The following is a 16,529-nucleotide window of genomic DNA, read 5'->3' on the forward strand; positions in this document are numbered from 1 at the left end:
TTAAAGTAGGAACGAACAGAAGTCAGCGTGCAGCTGTGTCTTAAAGGGGATGGATACTGACACACTGATTGGTTTATTTCACGTTACGCCCAAAACACACCCATGAATAATTAAGGGAATTAAAACACACCCTTTTGCGCCGTTGGAGCTGCGCAACGATACCAAAGACACAGGACACGCCCCTAAATCTAGCTGCGCAGAGCGCAATTACCAAGTGTGCTATAGATCGTTAAAATAGGGCCCATAGAGTTCTCTGGCATAATTATCCTTGGGAATATCAATGTGAATGTTAAAATCACCAGCAATAATAAAATGATCAAATTCAGTAGAAATAAAAGACAGGATATCTGTAAAATCATCAATAAAATCAGCATTGTACCTTGGAGGCCTGTAGACAATTACTAGTAATATTCTTGGTGTCCCTTTTAAAACTGCACCTAAATGTTCAAAAGATGTGGAGTCTCCAAGTGATAACTGCTTGCATTGGAATGTATCATTAAACAGCATAGCTACACCTCCACCTTTCTTGCCGGTACGTGAGACATTTAAAAAGTTAAAGTTTGGTGGAGCCGACTCAATTAATACACTTTCAGCACTACAAGAATTTAACCATGTCTCTGTTAAAAACAGAAAATCAAGCTCATAATTTGTAATAAAATCATTAATTAGATAAGACTTTTTAGTAAGAGATCTGATATTTAGCAGAGCTAATTTAATACCCTGTGCGTTTTGTTCCAAAGACTGTGGGTTACAATTTACATACTGCAGGTTGGATATATTCACATTATCTGACCTATACTCTCTGTTCTTTCTGCTTCTGATAAGAACTGGAATGGGGGAGATAACTGGCACACAGGGTCCGTACTTGTTTTGAAAACATGTACTGCTGACATCACCATTGTAGCAGCACGGACCCAAAAGATATCAGTTTGCTGGATTACTTGTGGCGGCCTCTTCCCTTATGGTGGAGGGAGGTGGGAGGGGCTCCTGCTGGTGAAGAAGTCGAGAGCGGAGCTGTCTGTCCGGTGGTTTAGGAGCTTGTCTCTTCTTTTTGGGTTGTGGGGGGGGGGGGGGGTTGTTTAATACTTCATGTTCATGTTCACTGGGCTTCATTTTGGTCCCCTTTTCTAACTCCTTGATTGGGGAGTGTAGTGGTGGTGAGGATGGGGTTGCTGGGTCCGTGAGGCAGTAGGTGACTGTGGAGGAGAAGTTGTGCTGATTTTTCGCTGTACCTGAGGACTCGCTGACAGAGAAAGTGTCAGCCTTGTCCCTGCAGATACCAGCTTCTCCATTGTTGCTGGGAAGTTCAGGTGGGGTGATGATGGGGTGGAGATGGAGGATGATGATGATGAGGTGGAGATGGAGGATGGTGTGGAGTGTTCATACAGTTTCTGTGTTTCCGGCAGCTGATACAGCAGAACATGGCTCCCATCCATTAACTCTGCAGTCTCTGTGGGGGGAGGATGTTGTGTCTCTGTAGTGCAGACAGTGTCCTTGGGTGTTAAAGCTGACGTGTCTTCACCAGTGGGAACAGAGAAGTTGCACAGAGAAAAAATGATGTTCTGTGACAGGAATTTGACTCCCCTCTTGTTGGTGTGCAGTCCATCTCGCCTGAAAAACTCTCTTCCCAAAAAACTTATTGAAATTGTCAATGAAGTTCAGTCCGTTTGACCTGCAGGTTTTCTGAAGCCAAATGTTTTAAAGCCAACAGCCAAGAGAACATATTTCAGCCCCTTGCAGGTAGAGGACCACTGATGAATGTCTGGATGTTGAACTTGCGCAGTGTGGTAAAAAGATCATTAAAGTCTCTTTTAACACCTCAGACTCCTCTTTCTTTGTATCGTTCTTTCCAACATGAACAATGATTCGTTTCACTGTTCTGTATTCAGCCAGTAGTGCTGGAAGCTTCTCATTCAGTTCAGAAACTGTGATGAGTTTCTGATTATTTTTCATGCCATGAACAGAGTCATCCCCCAAAACAAGGGTGTCTGCTGAGCCCTGTGGCTCTCCTGGGGTGTTTTGAATGGCTGAATCTTCTGGTTCTTTCTGAATCATACTGGCTGCTATTTAAAAAGTCATTAAGGTCTTGCAGTGGCTCAAATCTGTTTTGCAAACTAAGTGACTGGAACTGATTTCCTCTGGCTCTGTGCTCTGATCTCCGAGCAATAGCTTTAGCATTAGCATTAGCCAGATGTGCTATGTTAGCAAGAGTGGAGGATACTACAGAGCTGTATGTGGCATGCCGTTTGGGTTTAGCTCCAATGCGAACCCATTGCTGGTTTTGCCCATATCTTTCAGCTGTACTCACATTACGGATGTCCACATGATCTGCTGGTCCAGTTCTGTTCGTCTCCACTGCTCGCTGCTCCGTTAAAAACCTGTTGTCCGCTGGCAGCACTCCCACTCTCCGATGGTCCTCGAACAGTGCAGAAATGCCAGTCCTTAAACTCTGATAACAAGGACCGATTTTTTTTTCCAAAACAGTCATTCTTTGTAGAAGATTGTAGCAGTTCTGGCAGCACTGGTGCTCTGAACCCACACAAGAAGGCATCTTGTAGATTTCTTCTTTAGCACTCTACAGAAACTTTTCTGATTCCTGTGCCTATGGCTCTACTATAAAATGTCCAAAAGAAACTAGAAAAAAATAAAATAAGAAACAAAATGTGGTAGTGCTAGTGCTAATCTAAATAATGAGCTCAGACACTGTAGCTCGAAAATGTCTAAAAATAAAGAAAAGTATGAAAGATAGCAGAGATAGCAGAGCTAAGCAGAGAAGCGTCTGAACGGCACAGAAGCAGGAAGCAAAAGAACTCATAGTCAGAGCTCGCCTTTTTAGGAGTATTTAAACACCCGCTAATTAAGTGTCAACACCCATAAAAGTGGGAATAAAAAGTAATTTTTTGTTGTTTTTCTAAAAGAATGTTGTATTTGCTAAGCTGAAAAAAATAGAAAGTATATGGTAAAACAATGTTTTCACAACAAAAACACAGCAGTATCCCATTCCCTCCAAATTTATATTTTTCAAGAGATCATGTGTGTGTGTGTGTGTGTGTGTGTGTGTGAAGGTGAGATGCTCTGTTTGTTGTTTTTTGATGATCTTACCACAGTTTCTCCAGTTTACAGTGTGGATTCTTCAGTCCAGCAGAGAGCAGCTTCACTCCTGAATCCTGCAGTTCATTATCACTCAGGTACAGTTCTCTCAGAGTTGAGGAGTTTGAGCTGAGAGCTGAGGCCAGATCTGCACAGCTTTTCTCTGATAGATTACACCCAGCCAGCCTGAGAGAGAAATGATAATCCATTAGAAACACTGAAATATAAACACACACCCCTTAGGAAGGAGGAGTATTAGTATATTTTTGAGATAATTATTATATTCTTTATTATGTATTATTATTATTCTTTTTCTTATTATTACTAATCAGTGAATTAAAATAAGTGCAACTGTAGGTGTTGAAGTGACCTCTTTTCTTGCTTGATTACAAATAAAAAATTTGCCTATGTATAATAAAAAAAAAAACAAATACGGATAAATCCTCCCTAACACATACACACACAAATTTGCAAATACTGATTTCTTTATATAGATAGATAGATAGATAGATAGATAGGTGCTGTCTTACTTTCATGCAGCATAGCACATAGTCTCTTAGTCACTTACTGTTAAACTTCCTGATTTTCAACTCTAGTACACTGTCCAGCAGACTTATTGGAACTAGAAAAACTAATCAGTTGTTTAAAAAATGATTATTTTAGATGGTGTAGCTCCCCTTAAACACAAAAAAGAGAGACAGAAAAAGCTCGCAATGTGGTACAATGATCAAACTCGTACCTTAAAGCAGTTAGTACAAAATTTATAATAATATCGATCAACTAAACTGGAAGTGTTTCATTCTGAGTGGAAAGACAGTCTTGTCAAATATAGAAAAGACCAGGCAGGTAATAAACCTCAGATTCCAGTCATTCACACCAACAAAAACACAGCAGTTCCCCTTTCCCTCCCAAACTATATTTTTCACTTTGTCTCCACTTCTCCACCTGGTATCTGGACTAGGGATGTCCCGATCCAGCTTTTTGAACTTCCGATCCGATACCGATTTTTTTTTGCACTTCCGATCCGATACCGATATCGGCCGATACCGGCCTATCCGAGCATGTATTAAAGTTTAAAGTTATTTAGCCAACTTACTTTGTTGTCAAACTCATGTTGAAAAGCGTTTTACTCTTGATAACAAGTAGCCAGCTGAATTAGGTGTGTTTGAATAATACACAATGGTTGGTAAGGAGAAACTGACCTGTTTATTTAGCAATTAATAAACTCAAAATAGACAAAATAATAAATAACAAACAGAAATGGCGACAGTAAACCAAGGCTTAAAAAGCCATAAGTGCAAATAATATTGTAAATTGTATTAAAAAAGCAAAACACACAAACTGAGTAGAAAATAGTCTATTAACAGCATCAGTACTCTTGACTGCTGTACTCATCAGTGCTCTTGAACAAGTGTAAAAAAAAGCTTAAAAAAATCAGTGCAAATATTGTAAACTAATTAAAAGCAAAATGCCTTCTACTCCCCAATCTCCTCCACACTTTGCTGCTCCATCCCATCTACACACTCCCTTCAATTCCAACTGTTTGCCCTGCCTGCAGTCCGAGCATGATGGGGAGATTCTTTTTTTACAAAGACGAGCATTTCAGTATGCTCAGGTGTCAGCCTGCTCCTGTGTTAGTAATGTAACCATAATATAATAAATATTTTTTATAAGCAATTAAAGCTAAATTATCAAAATAAGCTACGTTTCACACAGTTTTACCTTTTAGTTGCATAAATAAGAAACATAACATGTTTCATAAACTTTATTTGCAAATAATTGTGAAATTTACCCATACCCACTAGTTGAGATGTGATACTACAATAAGCATAATGACACTAAAAACACAACAAGCAAACATCATAATGTTAAGAGAGAAAACTTTATTAAATTCAAAGGAAAAAAAACTCTTCATAAAGGGAACTAACGCTGCCTCCAGCCGGTCTGACCGGAGTTCATCTTTCCCGGCCCGGGGAGATGCTATGCTCATTTGCTGAAGGTGTGCTGAAAAATGCGGACCGGATTTTACTCTCACTGGCGAAAACACAGCAAAAACTGGAATGGATTATCTAAATGAGTGCGCTGGAAAACCCGGATCGGACTTTGAAAAAAACTGGATCGGCATTTTCTTGTGCCTTCCGATCCGATACCGATACGCATTTTTTGCAAATATCGGCGGCCTAATCTGGACCGAGCACACCTGCTTAATTTAATTTGCATAAGAGATCATGTTTGTGTGTGTGTGTGTGTGTGTGTGTGTGTGTGTGTGTGTGAAGGTGAGATGCTGTTTGTTGTATTTTGATGATCTTACCACAGTTTCTCCAGTTTACAGTGTGGATTCTTCAGTCCAGCAGAGAGCAGCTTCACTCCTGAATCCTGCAGTTTATTATAACTCAGGTTCAGTTCTCTCAGAGTTGAGGAGTTTGAGCTGAGAACTGAGGCCAGATCTGCACAGCTTTTATCTGATAGATTACACTCCCGCAGCCTGAGAGAGAAATGATAATCCATTAGAAACACTGACATATAAACACAAACACACACGCCTTAGGAAGGAGGTGTATTAGTATATTTTATATACTATTATTTTTTTTCTTATTCTTATTACTCAGTGAACAATTTTTTCTTGCTTGATTACAAATTAAAAATCTGCCTATGTATAAAAAAACAAATACAGATAAAGTCCTCCCTAACAAACACACACACACACACAGCTGCTTCTATCATTATTGTTTAGTAAATTTGCAAATTCTGATTTCTCTTACTTACTTACTGTTAACCTTTCTGATTTTCAACTCTAGTACACTGTCCAGCAGACTCATCGGAACTAGACAAACTAATCAGTTGTTTAGAAAATGATTATTTTAGATGGTGTAGCTCCCCTTAAACACAAAAATAAGAGACAAAAAAGCTTGCACCATGGTACAATGATCAAAGTCGTACCTTAAAGCAGTTAGTACAAAATTTATAACAATATCGATCAACTAAACTGAAAGTGTTCTATTCTGCATGGAAAGGCAGTCTTGTCAAATATAAAAAGAACTTAATAAAGCCCACTCAGCATATCTGGCCTCTTTAGTGTTATTTCCAAATTAACTAAAAACCAGGCAGGTACTGAATCTCAGATTCCAGCCATTCACACCAGCAACACTTTTATGGACTTCTTTGATAGCAAACTGAAAACATTCAGGATAAAATTCAACAGATAAATATGTCATCTGGTGTGGCTGATATAGGACAAAACTCAGTTACTGAAGTTATGATGTGTTTTTAACCCACTTCAACAGCTATAACTAGAGAAAATTATCTCCTCATCAAACAGCACAACCAGCACACTTGATGCAGTTCCCTCAAAATGACTAAAACAGGTACAGCCATATATAATTAAACTTCTGTTAATGATAGTAAACTCATCGTTTACCCTGGGGCATGTACCCAAAGTCATTAAAACAGCGGTAATTAAACCTCTGATCAAGAAATGTGAGTGAGAATAAAGAAAATCGAGAAATGTGTAAAAGATGTGAAAACATTGATGTCTCACAATTTTCTCCTATTAAATAATGATAAAACAGAAATTCAAAGCTGCTAGAAATAAATGATCAGACTTAATATTAAATCTGGCCGACTTCTCCGTCACACCTGGTTCAGTAGCTAAAAACCTTGGTGTTATCATACGTTCAGATCTAGCATTTGATAAACACATATCTAATGTTACTAGAACAGTTTTTTTTTCACCGAAAAATGAGTAAATGCCTTCATTACCTCAAGGCTAGATTATTGTAATGCACTACTGTCAGTATGTTACTGCAGTAATTAAATAAACTTTAGCTAGTTCAAAGTGCTGCAGCCAGGGTCCTTAATAAAACTAGAACATTTGAGCATATTAGTCCAGTCCTATCAGCACTGCACTGCTTCCAGTCAAATTCCGCATAGACTATAAAATTCTCCTGTTAACGTATAAAGCCCTACACGGGCTCGCTCCTGAGTATTTACGAGATCTCATCTCCTATTATGAACCACCGTGATTACTTAGATCTCAGGGTGCTGGTTTCTTAGTAGTTCCTAAAATTCAGAGGAGCTCTGCAGGAGGAAGAGCTTTCTCTTATTGAGACACAGTCTCAATCTTTAAGTCTAGACTGAAAACTTACTTGTTTAGTTTAACTTTTGGTAATTAATGTTTTTCACTTTAGATAAGTCTGCAGATCCAGGGGTTCATGGACAGAGGGAATTGTGGTAAACTGAGATGCTGGTGCTGTTGTTCTCCCACTGCACACGGTCACTCAGGTTTGTGGAGGGTGAAGTGGGTGGATGCTGGTGTTTCAGGGAGCCTCCGTGTCTATGTTACCTTCTGGCTCTCTGCCTTTAGTTAGGCTGTTTTATTTAGATCTGATGGAGTCATTTGCCACACTCTGATAATGTTTTATATTCTCTGTTTTACACAAATCCAGTTAAAACTAATTCCATCTCTCTGCTCCTCCGAGTTACTGACTGCCCACCTGTCTGACCCGATACCGATGGATGTTGGACCCCCAGGCTCTCATGTCCCCTGTCCATCCAGACTGATGGAAGTTTCTGAAGTCAGCTCTTCTCCATCACCCACCACAGATCAGCTGCTCATCATCCATCTTGCTCTCCACTACAGATTACATCCAAGCTTACATGAACTCTAACTGCTTCCATTAGTGGTGCTGCTTTAATCCTGAATATATAAAACCTATGTGAATGTATAAAATACTTTTTAAAATTAATTTAAAAGCTTTTTGACCAGTGGTAGGATGTTCCCCCCTTAAATGTGAGTCTTGGTCCTCCCAAGGTTTCTTCCTCTTACAGCTCTGAGGGAGTTTTCCCTCCACACTTTTTTTGTATTCTGCATATTTTTTGTTTAGTGTTTTGCCTGATTCTTTGTCCTGTGATCATGTTTCTGTAAAGCTGCTTTGTGACATCAGTTGTAAGAATTTTGTTCCACTTTTCTTTACAGAATTATTTTAATTCAGACACATTGGAGGATTTTCCAGCATAAACGTCCTGTTTAAGATCATCCACAGCATCTCAATCAGACTTTAACTAGACCCTCCAAAAACCTTCATTTAGTTTTTTTTAAGCCATTCAGATGTGAACTTTTTGTTTGTGTGCTTTGGTTCATTGTCCTGCTGCAGAAGCATGAGCTTTAAGTCACAAACAGATGGCCAGATATTCTCCTTTAGGATTGTCTGGTAAACAGCAGAATTCCTGGTTCCGACCATCACACTACCATACTGAACATGTTTTACGTTCAGTATGATGTTCTTTTTCTGAAATTATTATGTAACGGGACACACACCTTTCAAAAAGTCATGTCATGTCCAAAGAATAGTTAAGATGTTTGTTGGCAAATGTGAAATAAGTTGTTGTTTTTTTTAGCTCAGTTTTTTTGCCTAGAAACTCTCCCATGGAGACCATTTTCACCCTGTCTCTTTCTTATTATTGAATCATTAACACTGACCTTAACTGAGACCAGTCAGACCTGTAGTTCTTAAATGTTGTTCTGGGTTCTTTTGTGACCTCCTTGATGAGTTGTCCATGCACTTTTGGTATAATGTTGGTCAGCTGGACTCCTGGGAAGGTTCACCAGTGTTCTATGTTTTCTCCATTAGTGAATAATAGTGAATCACTGTGGTTCTCTGGAGTCCCAAAGCTTTAGAAAATGACTTTATAACCTTTTCCAGACTGATAGATGATCAATTACTAAGTTTTTTCACCTTTCTTTGAATTTCTTAACATTAAGGTATAATAATGTGTTGTTTTTTAAAATCTTTTATCTGCTTCATGTTGTCAGACAGGTTCTATTTTAGTGATTTCTTGATTTTACAGGTCTGGCAGTAATCAGGCCTGGCTGTGGCTAGTGAAATTGGACTCCATAAAGTTTCCCAAAAGTGTGATTAATCAAAGTTAATTTATTAAACACATTTTTTTCACACAGGGCTAGATTTGTTTTTGATATTTTTCTTTCCTTTAATAAATAAAATCATAATTTAAAAGGTGCTTTTTATATTTACTCAGGTTATCTTTGTCTGATGTTAAAATCAGTTTGATCATTTGAAAATATGACAAAAAAAAAGAAAACTGGCCATTAAGTGCAGACAAAAGCTTGGATTCCTTTATCGGAATAAATCCTGTTTACCTGTGCACGCTAGAAAAAGAATAGTAGAGGCAACCATACTAGCAGTGCTGGACTATGGTGATGTAATTTATAAAAAACGTCCGCCAGTGCTCTCAAACCATTAGACTCTACCATTCTGCTCTGAGATTTATTACTGGTGACACTACTCACCACTGCTCACTATATGATAGAGCTGGTTGGTCCTCACTAGCTGCACCAAGAGAATCTCATTGGCTAATTTTTATCTATAAATCACTCTCTGGGCATCTGCCATCTTATATCTCTTCACTGATCTTAATTAATAATAATGCATATCAGACTCGTTCCAGTATCTGGATCACCTGTTCAGGTACCAAGAGTTTTTAGTGAACTGGGAAAATCTGCTTTTAGCTACAGAACACCAGCGAGCTGGAATTCACTACAGGAATCACTGAAACTCAGCTCGCTGGATCACTGAATCATTTTAAACTTTTAGATTCTAATCACCATCAGAAAGCCTGTGACGGTTTTAAATGACTTTTAATTAGTTTATCTTTTTTTCTTATTTTATTTTAATACATTTTATTTATTTATTTTTTAATGTTTTATATTTTCATTCTTGTTCTTAGTTGTATTATTCATTTAATCACTTATCATTTTTAAAATTTTACTTTACTTTTACTATTATCCATTTACTTATTTTATGTTTTATACATTTTTCACTTTTTACACGTCAAGGTTTTTATGTTATTTTAGAATTTTCTGTTCTACATATATATTTTATTTAAGTTTTGATTTAAAATTAGTACTTATTTTATTTTTTATTATTTTTTTACTATTCTGTTTTTTATTATTTCTAAATTATTATTAAATGTGTTCAATCCCTTTGATGTTATAAAGGCTCGGCAACATTGTAAATGAGGGTCACCCTCAATGTTTTTCCCGAGTGAAAATAAAGGTTGATTGTTTGATTGATTCATTGATTGATTGATTGATTGATTGATTGAGATCACTTAATAGAATGAACCCAACCATAACACACCAACAAGATGTTAATTTCATCTTTAGTGAAGTGTTGTTATCTCTTACTTCCTGTGTTGATCATTCTTCCTCATCTAAGCAAGGAAGTGATATTTCTATCCCAAACTATGTATTTATAGGCTGGAGGTTGGAGTGATTGAATGAGCGATTTGGTTGATGGACCAAATTATTTTTTGTGTGCACGTTTTAGAAGTATTTTTTTAATAATAGGTTTTATCATTAATATGCATTTTTTGTTTATCTATATAGTCATGTGTGTGTTTACAAATATTAGATCATGCCTAAATATGTTATTTTATTATTTAAATTTCAGAATTTGTATAATGATATTGATTCCAACACTTTTCTGATTTTTTAAAGCATAATAGTGAATTATTTATATATATATTTGGCAGGACTGAAACAATGTTTGTGTTTTGATTGAGGTGTTTCAGAGGTGGAATCAACAAAGACATTCTTTGAACTTGTTTGTTAAGTTTTGTTTTGTAAAGCTCTTTGGGAAATACTTGTAGAACTGCCTTGTTCTTCTCTCAGGTTCTGCACTAGTTAATTTGTTATTTACTAATAGTGATCACTTTCAGGAAACGCACCCCTGATTGTTATGTTTAAATAATCAATAAAAACACAGACTAATCTATACTACAAAATATAAAACAGCACAGATTAAACACTGAATAATGAAAATACTCACTCAACCTTTCTGGATGCTTTCACCACTGGCAGCAGCCTCAGAAAACATTCTTCTGATGTGTCAAATTTCCTCAGGTCAAACTCATCCAGCTCCTCTTCTGAATTCAGCATCACAAACGCCACAGCTGACCACTGATCAGGAGAGAGAGTAACTCCTCTGAGGTCACTGGAACCTCCTCTGTTCAGGTATTTCTGGACTTCCTGCACTAGAGAATGATCATTCAGTTCATTCAGACAGTGGAACAGACTGATAGTTTTCTCTGGAGAGGGATTCTCCATGATCTTCTGCTTGATGTACTCCACTACTTCCTCTTTACTGTGAGATCTGTTTCCTGTCTGTATCAGAAGACCTCGTAAGAGAGTCTGATTGGACTCCAGTGAGAGACCCAGAAGGAATCGGAGGAAAAGGTCCAGGTGTCCGTTCTCACTCTGTAAGGCCTTGTCCACGGCTCTCTTCAGGAAATCAGACATTGTTTCCTTTTTAAAAAAATACGAAAAGCCAGGTAGAACATTTCTGTTGTTGGAGATGAAAGACAGAAACTCATATAAAGCACCCAGAAACTCCTGAACACTCAGATGCACAAAGCTGAAAACCTTCCCCAGGTGAAGTCCAAACTCCTGTCTGAAGATCTGGGTGCACACTCCTGAGTACACGGACACTTCTCTGACATCAATGCTGCACTCTCTCAGATCTTCCTCATAGAAGATCAGGTTTCCTTTCTCCAGCTGTTGGAAAGCCAGTTTTCCCAGAGCCAGAATAATCTCTCTAGTCTGGTCAAGATCAACATCACTTTTTCTTTGGTACTTCTGTCTGCGGTGTTTGATCTGAAAGATAAGGAAGTGTATGAACATTTGAGTCAGAGTCTTGGGGATCTCTCCTCCCTCTGCTTCACCCAACATCCTCTCTAGAACAGTGGCTGAGATCCAGCAGAAGACTGGGATGTGGCACATGATGTAGAGGCTTCTGGAGGACTTCTCTCTTCTTCTGGAGGATCTCTGATCCTTTTCCTGAAGTATTCCTCTTTCTGAGGGTCACTGAACCCTCGTACCTCTGTTACCTGATCAATACAGTCAGGAGGGATCTGATTGGCTGCTGCTGGTCGAGTAGTTATCCATAGGAGAGCAGAGGGAAGCAGGTTCCCCTGGATGAGGTTTGTCAGCAGCACATCCAGTGAGGCTGACTGTGTTACATCAGATACTCTCTTATTGTTCTGGAAATCTAGAGGAAGTCGACATTCATCCAGACCATCAAAGGTGAACATGACTTTGTAGTGATGATAATCTCCTGGTTTTAGGTATTTTGTGTCCCTAAAAAACTGATAAAGAAGATCCTCCAGACTGAGATTTTCAGTTTTCATCAGATTCAGCTCTCTAAAAGGAAGTGGAAATATGAAGAGAACATCCTGATTGGCTTTTCCTTCAGTCCAGTCCAGAATGAACTTCTGCACAGAGACTGTTTTTCCAATTCCAGCAACTCCTTTAGTCAGCACAGTTCTGATGGACTGGTCTTTAAAGAGGTTGTTACATTTGATGGGTGTCTCCTGTGTTGCTGGTCTCCTGGATGCTGCTTCAATCTGTCTGACCTCATGTTCATTATTGACCTCTCCACTCCCTCCCTCTGTGATGTACAGCTCTGTGTAGATCTCATTCAGAATGGTTGAGGTTTCAGCATTTGAGATTCCTTCATTAATTTTCTGAAATTTCTCCTTTAGTGTAGATTTCAGCTTTCGATGACAGGACGGAGCCAGTTCTAATAGAAATAGAAAAAGCAATATCATTAAATATGGTGAAGTATTAAATATATAATAAAAATGTGCTGTCACTAAAGGCTGTTTACAAAAAAAATGAAACTAGTGTAATTCATGCACATATTAAGTATTATGTAAATGATCTAATCACTTACTGGTCTGCAGTTTGTTAGCGAGGTCTGTCTGGTTCATGTTTCTCAGGACGTGCAGTGTGATCTTCAGCGCTCCCTCTCTGACACCACTCTGATCCTCTTCATCCTCTTCCTCTCTCCCAGAGCATGCTGGGTAATCCAGATTCTTCAGGACCTTCACAAACCTCTTCAGCTGATTCTTTACCAGAGAGATGACTTTGTGCTCCAGTTCCTGATTAAACACATGGTAAGAAATGGTAGTAAGACAAGAACAGATAATAGTTTTATAAAATAATTTGTGGTTTATGTCAATATAATGTTTTAGATATGGGATGTGTTGTGTTGGATTGAGATCAAGGGCAAAACTCAAGATTTCTTTTATATTATTTCTAGCCCTTCTAGCAGTTAGAGCTTTCTCAGAATGTAACAGAACATCATATTTAACAGTTTAATATGAAAACATAATGTGATATCTGTGGCTCTAGAGCTTTGACTGCATTTATATTGAAGTAAAATCTTTGTAATAATCTGGATTTCTGAACTGATCACTAATAAATGGTCATCATAAATTAGTGTGTGATTTATTCATTATGTAAATCACAATTACAAACTCAATCTAACTAAATCTATAACACATTTACTGTTGTACTTGTTCTGTAATTTATTGAGTATGTTAAATAAACCTCTGCAATTCAACTTAGAAAGAGTAAGTAATGATTATTAAACATCTAGTTTATCACTTCATATTTATAGTTTAAAACACCAAATCACATTTTACAGTGTTCACATGTGCTCTGGCATTAGTCACACCTACACACCTTTAATATGGAGTCCATATTTCTCCTGCTGATTTCTGGAGTCTCCTTCTGGACTCTGTCAGAAAACATAACATTAACATATGTTACTAAATGGTGATTGTGAATATATCTACAGAAAGAAAGTTCCAGAAGATCAACCACCACTGCAACACTCCACCAACCTTCACACTCACCAAAAAGTTAATTCTAGATTTTATCAGATCAGAGAATCATGTTTCTCACAGTCTGGTGTTTTTTTGTAAAATCCAGATGTGTTTTTTACAGAGGTGAAATTTTTGTTTCCTCCATAAAGATCAGATAGCTGGAGAGCTGCAGTGATGGTTTATCTGCTGAAAGTTTCTCCCATCTGCACACAGGATCTCTAGAGCTCAGTCAGAGTGATGATTATACACTACACTGCCCAAAGTATTCATTCACCCAATCAAATCATTAAACTCAGGTTCCAATCACTTCCATTACCACAGGTGTACAAAACCAAACACCTCCACACACAGACTGATTCTATTTGTTAGAATTTGTATTAGTAGAATTGTTTTCTCTAAAGTGTGTTTTACTATAGAAGTTATAGTTGTAGAATTCAGAGAAAACATAGAAGTGTCTTTTAATCTTATTCTCCAGAGTCACGTCATCCTTACCTGAGATCAGCAGAACTGTTGTCCTCTCTGAAGTTCATATATTTACCCATTGACTGGTCACTCTTCATGGAGACACAGCTGGGTTCAGGAGAGTCTGATCTCTTATCCTGATCCAGTCTAAAACACAACCAGTATCAGACACCATCTACAACCTTTCCAGCATGTTGGTGTGATTCTACATTCATGTGATTTTGATGGTAAATGAGTTTATAATTGGGAAGTTGAACTTGAACAATCTCTCAAGCTTTAATTTCTAAATCATGTTTCTCACATTCTGAGAGACTTTCAGGAACATCTCAAAGATGATTTAGAAAAATGAAGTTGAGACATTGTTTAAAACATAAATTAAAAACAGAATACGTCAATTTGCAAATACTTTTCAATTTATATTCAGTTGAATTCATTACAAAGACAAAATATTTAATGTTCAAACAAGATAAACTTTACTGTTTTTGATCGTCTACAACACATTCTAAAGAAGTTGGGATGGTTTTTACCACTGTGTTAAATCACCTTCCCTTTAAAAACTCAATAAGCGCTCAGGAACTGAGGACCCTATGTGTGGAAGTTTTAGTTCAGGAAGTTCAACTAATGGTTTTCTGAAGTGTTCCTGATCCCGTGTGGTGATTAATATCCTGTACAGAATGATGTCAGTTTATAATGCAGTGCTGCCTGAGGGGTCGAAGGTCACGGGTGTTTAATTTTGGTTTTCTGCAGCTTACTTGCAGAGATTTCTCCAAATTCTCAGAATATTTTTTAGTTTAGTTCAGTTTATTTTGGTTCATCAAAGTACAACACTTTTATACAAAGTGACAATAATAACAGTGATTAAAAATATTAAGTGCACACATGCTTTCACACATGAAAAAGAAATAAAGAAAAGAGAAAAAAAAAATGATAATAATAATAATAATTACCAATCAAAAATTCTCAGTTTCAAACCTGATAATGACTGAAAAGGTGTATTCTGAAGCTAATGCTTATTTTCTCTGCCCTTTTTAAATCTTATTGTCATCTTATATAGTCAAATCATACACATTAATAATACAGGAGTATATTAATGTTAATCCACATATCAGAGCCTCCCATCATTAATAGTAGTTAATTCCTCATATTTATAAGAGCTTATCATCTTATCTTTAAACATTCTTTTAAATTTACAAAGTGTTCTACACATTCTTAAATCTTTTACACATTTATTCCATAACCGAACCCCTTTAACAGATATACATCTATTTTTTAAATCAGTTCTTACTTTAGTTTTTTTTTAAACACACACCTACTCCTCTAAGTTCATATTTGCTCTCTTTAATTTCAAACAGCTTCTGGATGCAGATAGGAAGTAAATGATTTTGTGCTTTGTACATTAACAGTGCAGTTTAAAGGTTGACTATATCACTGAATTTTAAAATATGTAGATTAATAAATAATTTGTTGATTGGTTCATAGTGCGTTTTTTTACTTATACTTCTTATAGCTTTCTTTTGTAATATGAAGATTTAAAGGTTTAGTGTTGGTTTTATATGTGTTTCCCCACTGCTCCACACAATAGCTCATGTATAGCTTTCCATCGTATTCAGTAGCTGTTCCAAACATTTCTCAGAGCAGTATAGATTAGTATCATCAGCAAATAATGCAAATTTTAGCAATTTTGACACTTTACAGACATCATTTATATACAGTGTGAACAATATCGGTCCTAATACTGAACCTTGTGGAACTCCACAAGTGACCTTCAATAATTTAGATTTAAAATGATTTATTTGTACATATTGATACCTGTTATCAAGATAACTCTCAAGTCATGAGTATGCTGTTCCTCTAAAGCCATATCGTTCTAATTTGGTCATTAATAATTCATTATCTATAGTGTTAAATGCTTTTTTAAATCTATAAACACCCCAACAGCATATTCCTCGTGATCCACTGCAGCTGATATATCTTCTACAAGATGCATCACCGCCATTGAGGTGGACCTATTTACTCTAAAACCAAACTGTTGATCATTCAGTAAATTGTGTTTGTCTATGAAATTATTTATCCTCTCTACAAATATTTTTTCTAAATTTGTTTGAGAACTGGGAGAGCAGAGAGATTGATCTGTAATTTGAGAGCTGGTGAAAGTCTCCACTTTTATAAATTGGAATAATTTTAGCTATTTTCATTTTATTAGGAAATGAGCCTTTTTTAAGAGACTGATTACAGATATATGTAAAAGGTTTCACTATACATTCTATTATAGACTTAACTGTAGTCATTTC

General features: G+C 36.9%; 1 protein-coding gene across 1 annotated transcript in view; it reads right to left on the bottom strand.

Annotated features, from left to right (window-relative positions):
- LOC111188498 (NACHT, LRR and PYD domains-containing protein 3) overlaps nucleotides 1-16,529 on the bottom strand; it is a 776,814-nt gene that overhangs the window by 220,235 nt on the left and 540,050 nt on the right. Inside the window, exon 11 of the mRNA XM_049473017.1 lies at nucleotides 3,103-3,276. Coding sequence (XP_049328974.1) covers nucleotides 3,103-3,276 — 174 coding nt within the window. The remainder of the gene's footprint in view (nucleotides 1-3,102; nucleotides 3,277-16,529) is intronic.

The sequence above is a fragment of the Astyanax mexicanus genome, unplaced genomic scaffold (genome assembly GCF_023375975.1).
Source record: "Astyanax mexicanus isolate ESR-SI-001 unplaced genomic scaffold, AstMex3_surface scaffold_32, whole genome shotgun sequence".
Classification (NCBI taxonomy): domain Eukaryota; kingdom Metazoa; phylum Chordata; class Actinopteri; order Characiformes; family Acestrorhamphidae; genus Astyanax; species Astyanax mexicanus.